The sequence below is a fragment of the Strix aluco genome, chromosome 12 (genome assembly GCF_031877795.1).
Source record: "Strix aluco isolate bStrAlu1 chromosome 12, bStrAlu1.hap1, whole genome shotgun sequence".
In the NCBI taxonomy this organism is placed as follows: Eukaryota; Metazoa; Chordata; class Aves; order Strigiformes; family Strigidae; genus Strix; species Strix aluco.
The window spans coordinates 23,293,764-23,305,815 of record NC_133942.1 but is presented as its reverse complement, the minus strand read 5'-3'; the positions used below and the strand labels follow the sequence as shown (position 1 = coordinate 23,305,815).

Here is a 12,052-nt window from a genome sequence, read left to right as displayed (position 1 = left end):
GCAATAACCCACAGTCACGCCACTGCTGAAACTTCATCAGAGCAAATTCAGTTTTGAACAAAATAAAGCACTGAGGTTGTTCTGGAACAGAGTAAAAAGCAATGTCAAAATTCCACAGCCCCCACACTGTACAGCAGAGCACACAATCAAAAATAGAGCTTCATTATAAATAAACACCCTCACAGCAGCCTTTTAAATTACAAACCTTAATCACTGTGAGAGACAGCTGTTCTAAGTGAGACTGGGGTGGGGAATCTCTCTTTTAAATCCACAGTTTTCTTCTGATAAAAATGCTCACACTAACACCAAAGCTTCAGTGGGGAGAATTTTATGGATTATTATCCCTGAAAGAAGCTCTATGTTTCTTTCTGTGTACAACAAAGCAGCCTCCACTCCTACTCTCAATCTAGTTAAAAGGCAAATAATTTCAGTTTATCTCACTGTTGTTTTTCAAAGTCAGGAGGAAATGCCCAATGGAGAGCAGCACTAATCAACAGTCAAGAATGCAGGAATGTTGACCAACTGACTATCTACAGAGCAACCAGCACATTCCCAGAACCAAGGCAAACTTGCCCAGACTTAAAGCATAGGGTTTTTTCCTTGTAAAGATCTGGAGAAAGAAGCGTCACTTGGCTGAGGCCTTTCTCCTCGATTATGTGTTTGGATGAGTCCTCCTGTCTATTATTCATGGACTTTCAGGCTACTTTATACATAGTTTAGAACCCAACCTGCCTCACCAAGCCAAACCATTGATAAAATTAGTCCTTTTCTACACTATAATGCAAGATGCAGTTGTAACCTCTATAATGTTCTGGTTGTATAAATAACCATTTATAATTAGATATCCATTTGATACAGCTTAAATTCTTATAAACTTCCAATCTGTGGATGGCTTACATCGGAAGTCATAAAATATTCTAAGTAGCTTTTTCACATAGGTCTTTGATACATATACATTCCCACTCAAATAGTGCATACTATTAAGACTGAAAGAGCTAAACAGTAACAAAAGAAACCCCAAACTGCAGTATTCTTCAAAATACTTTCCACAGTTGGACTGCAATGTGTAACAATGGTTTCACTGCCATCTGGCTGCATTTATAAAATGTAACATAGCAAGGAGACAATCACATACACTTTGATCCTTAAAAAGTCACAAAGAACGGTTGCTTGACAAAATTTACACCAGCAAACAGAACTCCAAGAGTCTGTAGCTATTTTTGCACAGAGAAAAATACACCCATCAGTGGTCAAGGCATCCATCAGCAGTCAAGGCCAAGTGTTGCATCTGTGAATCCAACGGGTACCGCTGTCAGCCAACAGCACAAAGAACTATGGGGGAATTTACTGAAGTCTTTTGTAGATGGGATGGCAAAAGAGGGCAGTGAATATCAAAATCAAAGATGGTGAAATCATGAAAGTATTCTGCTCTGAGCCAGAGGATCAAGACGGGCAGAGTACTGATAAACTTTCCTATCCACAGCCTCAACAAGGAGGGGAAGCGGTTCTTTCCTTTCCTAAGGCGAACGCTCCCATCACTGCCTGACAATTTCCGCTTTCACCAACGGGGCGGGGGGCGGCGGCCCCTCCGAGGCAGCGGGAACAGCCGCGGACCCTCTGCCAGCCGCCTCCGCGCCAGCCCTGGCGCTGCCCGCGGGGGGCCCTGGCCCCGCCCGCCGCCGCCCGTGCAGCCGCTATCGCGTCCCCCGGCAACGCGGAGAGGCCGGCGGGGTCCGGCCGCCGCCCCACGGCGCAGCCACCGGCGTGTCCCGGTGGCGCCGGGCCGCTGGCGGAGGGGCTGCGCCGCGCCGCATGGCAGGTAGAGCCCGGGCCGGGCGAGAAGGGGGCGCCGCCGCCCCCCGCCCCACGAGCCCGGTCCCACCGGCGGGCGGCAGGGAGCGCCGGGCGGGCTGACGGCGGCGCGCTCCCCACACGGACACGGCGCCATGCTGGCCCGGCGCCTCGGGCGGCTCCTGCACCCCCGCGGGCGCAGTAAGGGGCGGCGGCGGCGGGGGGGGGGTGTCGGGGGCGCCAGACGCTGCCCAGCCGCACTGCGGCCCTGCTCTGCCGCCCCCGGGGCCGCCGGCCGTGACCGGGAGGGGCTACGAGTGCGCCGCCACGGGGCGGGGCCCAGCGCCGCGAGGGGCCCCTCGGCGGGGACCGGGGGGGTTCGTCACCGGGGAGGAGCCGGGCGAGGCCATTCCCACCGGCGAGGGGTGCCGAGGGTGCTCCGCGCTGAGCGCGGCCGGGGATGGAGCGGTTTCCCCCCCTGTTTCCGCCTTCGGTGGGCCGTGCCGGTTTGCGCGGGCTTTTCGCTGTTCCCCTCACAGCCGGTCTTTCTCTCGTTCCCGTCCCCGCTCAGCGATGCCCTCCTCCGCGGCCGTCCTGCAGCCGTCCCCCAGCAAGAGGCAGAGGGGCTCAGTGCCCGAGGAGCCCACGCAACGGCTCCGCTTCGCAAAGCTGTCCGAGAACGCCTCCACCCCCTCCAGGGGCTCTGCTCGGGCTGCGGGCTACGATCTGTACAGGTGAGGGAACCACCGCCGCGGGAGGAGCCCGCGCCCCGCTCCGGCCCTTGGCTCAGGGCTCCGGCGGTGCGAGGGGCCGTCGTGAGGCAGGTCCTTCTGCTGAGCGGAGCCCCCGGGGAGTCTCGCCGGCGCCGCAGAAGAAGAGGCCAGAGCTGGCCCGTTCGTTTGCTGCGTTGCTCCTCCATCCCTCTCCATTTGCAGAAATCTGTGGCCCAGTCACGCTGCAACACCGATTTCGTCAAGTAGCAATGCAGCCGTTGGCCAAAAGTTAGGCTTGACACATCAGCCCGGGTTGCTGTTGGCACCAGCGTTTTGACTAGGAGCCTTCCCATTGAAAGAAAAAAAATGGTAGCGCATGTGGGCTCTCCCTGCCCGCGCTTATGCTTATTTGCTTTCCCTTTGCTATTGGGTGCTGCCTGCCAGAGGAAAGAGTTGTGGCAGTCTGATAATGCTCCCTAGCGATAATAACCACTGTTCAAAGGTTTTCACTATGTTCAGGAATATCTGCAGCTAGGCTTGTGGTTGTTTGCATAGTGCTTCTGTGATCATATACACTCACTAGTTACATCTGAACTCCCCTGCGACCTCCTCTACCTTCCCTTTTTTAGTATTAATCAGCCTTCTTCCTCTGCCTGTCTGACTTCCTGAAGCTTTGCTTCATCACACTTGACACTTTTCCTTTGTATTTCTTTTGTCTTACCAGGTTTGATTTTCTTCTTGTTCCTGTAGTGCACTGTACATCTGGAAAAAGTCTTGTTTCATAAAAAAACCATTCAGTGCTTCCCAGTGTTAAATCAGTTCTTCATCAAGGCCAAGATATGCTTGCCTTAAACAAGTAGAACGGTTTCACTGTGGTATTGTCATGGCTGCCTTTCATTAAGTCTCCAGTTGGGTAGCTTCAGAAAGTTCTTAAAAATCTCTCTAGTTTGCAACAGAATCATGTGAATGGTGAAGAAGACCTGCTCAGAAAAAAAACATTGTTGCCTAAAATTTAAGTTCATAGATTATTATTTTTGATTACAACTAGTTCATGTGCTATAGAAAGCTTGATCAGAAGAGTATATTGTATTATCCTTAAAAGTTTCTGCTTTTGCACAAAAATTGCACAACCCCATTCCCCTAATGGTTAAACTTGTATTTTTTTGTCTATCTTACCAGTTAAAAAAACATTTAAAACTAGCAATGTTAAGATTGTGCTGGTCAAATCTGACACTAAAATCTTAAGCTAACACCATCAAAATGGCATTATCTTGTGGTTTAGGATCTGCATTAGATTTTGCAGATATGTAAATATTTCTGTATAAATTCCATGGTTTAAATGCCCAGCAAGAATAATTCTGGGTAATTTTGTACCTTAAGTTACAGAGAAGAAAATTTTCAAAATATTCTATATAAACCATTGTTTCTTTTTTTAATGTAGTGCCTATGACTGTGTGATACCACCCATGGAAAAGGCTGTAGTGAAAACAGACATTCAAATTGCACTTCCTTCTGGATGCTATGGCCGAGTAGGTAAGTAAACAGGCTATAAAAGGGCTGCAGAGTCATTGTAGAACAGGTCTGATGCCATTTTCACATTTAGATTCTGCCTAAAGCTTTCAGAATTAGTCTACACAAAAAGTGTCACATGGCTGTGTGATTTATTAAGCCTTGTAATAGACATTTCTTGTCAAATACATTTGATGCATGTCAAATGACAAAGGTGATGAGCAAAAATTTTCATAATTACATAAAATTTTATAGGCTATGCAATAGTTCATTTTTTTTCTCTGCAGTTTCAGAATTTGAATCACAAAGACCAATAGGTAATGGACATACAGAAAGTAGACCCCTGGATGTTTAAAAATTAACCCTGGAGTACTAGTGTAGTAGAATGTGACTACTTTTTGTGACAGAATACTTGAGAGAACCTGTACGAGATACTTTGTGTTTTGTGCATTCTTTTTCTGAATTATATATAAATTCTTAAAGTAAAAAAAGCAATAGCCACTCCAGTGGAAGAGTGTGATCAGAGTTTGCTGTGTCTTTTCATCTAAAAGGAGAATGCATGTGCATTTCTCTTATCCCAGACAAACAAAAATTTTGAAGGGAGTAACATTTTAGCACCTCAAAGTAGGCTAAGAAAAAAAAAACAAACAAACCACCAAACCACAACAAACAACGCTGCACATCATTTAATTTTCCTGTATATAATATTTTTTAGTAAATTGCTTGCCAAATATTGTTTTCCATATAACTTGAATGGATTGGCGTAATAGTCTTTCGAGATTATTCCAAACCCATGGTAGCTGCCAAAAATAAACTAAGATTAGTCTGCTCCACCTGCCTTCCTTCCTTGGAGAAGCCTACTCTGCAATTGTTGGTCTAAACAAAGATATGCTTATATCACTTAAAGATTGCAATGTTATTGTAGCCTGTAGCAGCTGTTATTTTGTTTAATATATACATTAACACTTACAGTAGTTCCTGTAAAATCATGTTTATTTTAGAAAGACTGTGGAAACAGTTCTTGCTGCCACCACTCTGTGCAAACACACTATGTAACCTATAAATATTGTGTAAGAGTTTTAAAAGAAATAATTATACTTACAAAAAATTTCTTGCTTTCTAGCACCGCGTTCTGGTTTAGCTGCAAAGCACTTCATAGATGTTGGTGGTAAGATTTTTGTTCTTTTTACTAAGACTTTGTAAATCTTGATTGCAGAAGTGCCTTAATTTCACATTGTAATATGTGTAAATAAGTAATGCTAGCCTCAGTGGTAGTCTGGCAAAAGGAGATAACTGGGTAATACCTCAGAGAACCAGTGCATCAAAGTTGTTTTAAAACCTGCTGAATTATAAAAACACTACTGTTTTTTTTTTAAATAATAACCATATCTTACTTATGTAGGCAATGCTTGGCATAGAAGTTATTTTTTTGGTTTAGGCTTTAAAGATGACTTTACATTCTGCTTTCTCCATTTTGACTAAACGTCTGTGTGTGTTTCTTTCCAGTCTAGTGTAAGATCTGAATGAATGAAATCAAGAACATAGAGATACTCTTTTACAGAGAGAATATATAGTAATGATATTTAAAAGGAATGATAGAAAGCACCGGAGTACACCATTACTGTGGGTAGAATTGATTGTTAGGATGAAAAGAGCTTTAGTTTACTCTTACTGATAAAAATATAACAAATTATGTAAAGCAAATTAAATTTAAACTCATAACTTTGTACTTTGACTTAAAAATTGAAAGTTTTTTGAAACAAAACTAAAATCCCACTTTCTACAAGTCTTGTCTTATTTTTTTGTTCAGTACTAGCAACAGATTGAACAAGGGTGTTTTTTTAAAATATTTTGAGCTTTTCAATAATCTTGATTAGAAATTCACAGGTTTCTCTTCAAAAACAGTTATTATAGCTGTAATCAGAAGCCTTCATGAAAGCCTCACTGACCTTTTACCATATCCTAGTAACTGCAACATGAAGTAAATGATGTTGAAACTTCGATGCCAGTTTTGCAGCGGAGCTGGTCAGAGCACAGGCAGATTCTTTAAGTATTGCATTATAAAATGGCATCTACATCACACAGAAGTTCTCACCGCTAAGGTTACTGTGGAGTTATTCTGAGCACAACTGTAATGATGGCAGTTTAACTAGCACTAAATGTGTATTACATTGTTTTAATTGTACAAGAATACAGTTCTGAGTTAAATAAAATGTTTTCTGCCTCTTAAAAGCCTAAGCAATTGGTTTTTCTGGCAATAGATTGTAGTAAGAACCAAAAACTACATTTCTAATATAATGACATAAAGAAGATGCATCTAATGGGTATCTTCAAAAGTGCTGAGTGGCCAAGAGAGCACATTATAATTTGAGTTATAATGGAAGATGACAAAAAAGCGTACTGAAAAGTTGAGGCCTTTTCATCTTCACTAGGTTTTGGGGTTTTTGGTTTGTTAAGGGTTTTTTTGTTGTTGGTGGTTTATTGTTTGGTTCCCCCCACCCCCCAATGTTAAAAGAGAACATTGGTACTTAGAACAGTGGTACTCAGCCTGTACTTGCTTATAGGCTTGTCTCTAGAGGTTAGGAAGGGTGACTCTAGGCATCCTTCTATTTCTGATGCCAAGCCAAGCAAAAAGCAAAGCAATTACAATTTAGAGCTGCTGCAGAACTAGTTTATTCTGTCTGCTTTATGGCATATCAAAGTCTGGCTGTGCCTGTGATACAGTTCTGATACCAGAGGTTAAAGGGGAGCATCTGTGCCAGCTTTGTGTCATTCAGGCTTTTTCTTAAATAAGAATTGGTTCTTGCATGTCTCTTACACTGAGGTTTTTTAAGTGTTGCTGGGTAACATACAAAAGAGCACTGAGCTGGGAATCAGAGATTCTCTACACCCCTATGACTCTGTAGCATACATGGTCTACTGTAGTGTGGTTCTTTAAAGCAACACCTCTAAAACAATTTTTTTGCTTATGTGAAAAAATACATTTGCTCTGTAATAGTCTTTGCAATCTGAAAATTAAACTAGGAAATACCAGAGGGCAACCAGAAGTGCTTAACAGGATGATCTATGTTCCGATTTTAAAAGAGCTGACAGCTGACAAATCATGTGTAAAAACTATTACTGACAGTTAGTAGAGAACTTAGTAAAAAAAGCCAACAAAACAAAACCAAAACAATTGTAATGATTTTAACTTGTCCTGCAAAAGTACTTTTGTCACAATAAGGGCATTATCAATTTAATTAAAAATACATTGCCAGAAGTCCTAAGGGTCAGGGAGAAAAATTGGGATCGTGCAAGAATATGTTCAGAATCTGTATCTGCTAGGTGTGGATGCTTTCCCAACAAGTGACATGCCAGACTTCTGACAGAGGAAGACAGAATGTCAGACTGCCAGTTCCAATGCATGATTTTTCCAAAAATGACTTAAGTGATTTCTACCCAATACACATCATTTAGAAAAGTGCCTTAGTCCTCAGCAGTGTCTATAATTATTACAACCTGCTGTTCCAGAATAACAGGATGCCAAGGTTGTTAAGATGTTTTGCCAGTGCGCCCAGTTACACAGAGGGAGTTTGTGACCCTGTACAGCAGAAAAACTGATCAGGTCTTTCTGGGTCATATTTTCTTGTATCTTCCAAGGATCGTATATTCTTTGAGATAAATAGTGTAGTTTGAACTCGAAGTCCACATGGTGGTTACACTCAGTAAGACTACGTCAGTGGAGGTATAATACATTTGAAGAGAAAATGTTCAGTAGGGAATTCATTTCACAAAATCTTTACCCAGCTGTGCCTTTAATGGAATTTGAAATTATCATGCCTTTGACAGTGCTTTCAGTCACTCAGCACAGCATTAGACTAGTCGTTTTGGCCGTAAAACATATTTTAAAATGTTATTTTCTTAATACGTAACTTCAACTCTAATTGCAAGTTCTGTTTGTATTGGGTATGCTTTTAAAGAAGAAGCCTGCTTTTCTCTGCATCCTCTGGAAAGCTTTCATCCTCAGAAGTGTGCGGGAAGTGCAGTTCTTGCCTGCTAGAAAATACATCCAATACAATCTATAGAACCATTACAAGGTGTTTACTTTATAGCTAAGCTTAGAAAATTAGAGTGTTTTATATGCTTGACACGTGCATAGGATTTGAGTTTTAAGTATTGAATTGCAAAATTGAACTGTGGTAGAAATTGTGCAAGAAAGCTCTGTGATTACCAATGTAAGTGATACACTGTGATTCTCAATTTAACTAATGCATAGTTGACTTTCTGAAAGCTGGTCTAACCTAAGCCAAATAAACAGTACAAGACCTGTGCATGTAGCTTTGGTACATCAAGCTCTCTGAATCAGCTGATTCATCTCATCCAAATGACCCTTAAACACATCCAGGGATGGTGACTCCACCCCCTCCCTGGGCAGCCTATTCCACTATCTGACCACCCTTTCTGTGAAAAATTTTTTCCTTATGTCCAGTCTGAACCTCCCCTGTTGCAGTTTAAAGCTGTTCCCTCTTGTTCTGTCACTAATCACCTGTGAGAAGAGACCAGCACCAACCTCTCTACAATGTCCTTTCAGGTAGTTGGGTCCCTTTAAGCAATTGCACGCAGCTAAATACCAGTGAGTTAACTTGAGAATTGCATTTTATTCTGTATTTTCAGTGTTACTAGCATCTTGATTAGGAAGCTGTTCAGAATGTGATTGGATTAGCCTTTAACATTACCAGGGAAAGAGAGCTGTATAAATGACCTTTTTCACACTAGAACTAGTGTAGAGGTTGTACAGTTACTGGACCATATGTACTGCACTATTTTCACACAGCTGAAGAAACTAAGAAAAAAACCCTCAGTTTTCTGTTTTTAAGTGTGTATGTTGTGGTTCAACATTAAAACTTCCAAGGTATAGTCACACTACAATTTCCTCTGGTGTTTATAGTCTCTAAAGGTAGTACTTTGTATGTATGAGTCTGGGAATGTATTGGAATGACATGTAATTTTAGTATTTGAATTATTTCTGCAAGTAGACTTCAAAATACATACTTTGGTCCACAAGGAAGCCCAAGCTCCAGTTTTTTTACTGCAAATATGCTTCCTCTATCTGAGAGAAAAACTCCAAAGCGGCAGATGATTATGATGATTAAAATATGAATAAATTTGGTTTTAAATAGTTTAAATTTGATAAAAATATTATTTTAATGTGTATTGGTAGCTAATCTCCTGAACTCTGTAGTTAATACAGTTATATAAAAGCAAGCTGAATGTGGCTGAATGACAATCAGTTCCTTAAAGCTTTAGTTCTGTTAAGCTGCCTGAGATACGGGATTTGGATCTGTGCAAAAGTCCATAGGTCTCAAATAAAATGTTAGTGTTAAGAACAGATTTCTGCTTGACACTCAAAGAGCTGAAGTTGGCAGAACAAATGGAGCCTGAATTTAGTCCAGCTGTCTTGATTTGAGATAGGGTATTACAACTAAAATTAGTAATAGTGGTAAAACACTGCTTGATGTGTGATGGTGTTTTTCAGTTCTTTTTTGCAAGATTGATGAGCATTTTTAGGTATTTCATTATTTTCATATATGTTGTTTAATTGTGCATAAGTGGTATAAAGAATGTCAATATGAGATCCTGCAATCCTCTACTAATCTAAACCTTATTTAATCTACTTATCTAATATACTGACAACATTTATTAACTGGATATCCCTCTTAATTCTTTCTTATGATAGCTGGTGTTATTGATGAGGATTACAGAGGAAATGTTGGCGTGGTACTCTTCAACTTCGGCAAGGAGAGCTTTGAAGGTGCGTTAAGCCTTGCAGAGCCTGTTTTCAGCCATCAGACTAGAAATGAGAAACCAATTTTTCTTTAAAAGTCTATGAAAAAGTAGAATTAGCTGAGAACATTTTTCTTACAATTAACAAAACTATGAAAACTTAATGTCCTGTCAAGGAAACACAAAAAGATACCACTCCTAGCAAATTAGTCAGGATGCAAAAAAACCAAACACCCTCAAAACCCCAAAAACACACCACCACCCCCCCAAAACAAACAAAACCCCCCTACTTAGCTAAGCTTTAGATATATGAGCTGTACTGAAGTCCAACTTTGTATTAAGTTTCTTTCTTGCTCCGCAAAAAAAAGATATAGCTGAGAAGTATTTGAGATAAAAACTTCTCTGGGATCCTGGGAAACATGAATAATAAAGATATGACTTTCCCTTAATCATGCTGTCTCTCTGCAGTCAGTTTTAAGCCTCAGTGCCCAGTTACACTCTTACCACTGTTTCTGAGGCCTTTTCTGCAACTTCACAGCACAAGCTTCTTAGGGAGGTTCTGTGAACCAGCTTGGATACTAATAAGAATTTGTTTTCCTTGTATCAGTTTGTGTTTTTTCCCCCCAGAGAAATCAGTTCCTGTGTCTAGTTTACAAAAGGAGCCACATTATACATACAGCTATGTGTCTATCTCCTCAGTATGTATGCACAATGACACTTAAGATGCCACAGTATGGCAACAGGAATGAGGGGAGGTGCCTTGAGCTGGTACTGCTGCTGAAACTTCACCTTAAAAGGACTAAGCACAAGTTTAGCTTAGCCTATATTTTTCTGGGACTGTTAACATCTGCTTAAGTTTCAAATAAGTGTTCACACTAGTACATTCTGATACTCTTGAAAGGGGATTGTCTAAACTTTGTATTGATTGTTCACTTTTTTGAAGGAACTCATAAATATTTGAACTTCATTGCAGTTAAAAAAGGGGATAGGATTGCCCAGCTCATCTGTGAACGTATTTTCTATCCTGAGCTAGAAGAAGTTCAAGTAAGTTGCCAAAAGAGAATATTTCTGCTATTTTCAATAATTAATAGTTTCAAATAGTTGTATATAAGCTGAAATTTATGATAGAGATAAATACTTTGCTTTAAAAATACTTTCAGTGTTAAAACTGCATAGTAGCATTGCTACCTGAATAAAAATCCTGATGCTTTGCATGCATTTATGTGGAATTTTTTTTTTGTTTTCAGAGTTAACAGGTACGTCTTTTGAAATTTTTTTGGTTTCTCATTACAGCTCTTGTTATGAGTAAATGTACCTTCCTCTATGATAGACAATATCTGTTGTATAGAAACAGAATGCAAGTTAAGACACTAAACCAACTTATCCTAATTGATGTCTTTCAGGCGCTAGATGATACAGAACGTGGTGAAGATGGCTTTGGTTCTACAGGAAAGAACTGAAAATGATTTGAATATACTTTATATATATTTATTGTTGTTGTTATGCTATTTCTAAGTTTTCATTTGAATTAGAGGTGGGATTTTCGAGTACATAAACAAATCTCAAGTTTTATTCAGACGTCTCTGTCCTCCTGTCTTTTTACAGGCAGTGAATTCATCTGCATTATGGAGAAATGTGCATGACTGATTGATTAGTTGATGGATTATTTTTTCTTTTTAGATGTTCAGTCCTCAGTAATAAGAATTCATTGTTTATGTGCTGATTATGCTCTAATAAATTTTGAAAAACTTAGTGATTTTATTTTACTTACCTAAACTAAAATGGCTGGTTGTTCCCTTGCCAGTTTGTGTTAATGTTCTGAAAGCTATCTTCCCTATAGCATTCCTTTCATGCCAAGAGCCTATGTAATACAACATCAGTGATAATACAGGTATCAATATGAATTCCCACTCTGACCCCTAAATCAGAATAAGGCAAAGATATTTAATATTGCATCTTCTACCACCTGTTAGAATACTTGTGTTTCTGTTCAAAGCTAAAGTTCTGTCCTTGATCCTTAGCTGATCCTCAAACAGCCAATATTTCTTAAAAGAGCAGGCAATACAGTATTTGAGCTAAATAACACAACTCATCTGGAAATAACTTGTATATAGTAAATAAATGCTATGAAATATGCTGTTAAAATATTTATTGACAAATTCATTGATAAGTTACTGTATGGAAGAAAGACTCTGAATTACTGAAGCAGTGCACAAATTGGTTTTTTCAGTTCTATTCTGACCAGTTAACTTAGAACTCTTGGAATCTGTCCCGAA

The 12,052-nt window shown here is 40.3% G+C and overlaps 1 protein-coding gene across 2 annotated transcripts; it reads left to right on the top strand.

Annotated features, from left to right (window-relative positions):
* The first annotated feature begins 1,672 nt into the window (after positions 1-1,672).
* On the top strand, positions 1,673-11,528 carry DUT (deoxyuridine triphosphatase). Of its 2 annotated transcripts, none has more exons than XM_074837149.1 (7): positions 1,673-1,819; positions 2,363-2,525; positions 3,946-4,037; positions 5,137-5,181; positions 9,730-9,804; positions 10,750-10,820; positions 11,180-11,528. In XM_074837149.1, exons 1-7 carry the CDS (start codon positions 1,813-1,815, stop codon positions 11,234-11,236), a joined length of 510 nt encoding a protein of 169 aa, XP_074693250.1. In that variant the 5' UTR covers positions 1,673-1,812; the 3' UTR covers positions 11,237-11,528. The 2 variants fall into 2 exon arrangements, with proteins under 2 accessions (XP_074693250.1, XP_074693249.1); XM_074837148.1 differs by lacking the exon at positions 1,673-1,819 and adding an exon at positions 1,901-1,992.
* The last annotated feature ends 524 nt before the right edge of the window (positions 11,529-12,052 follow it).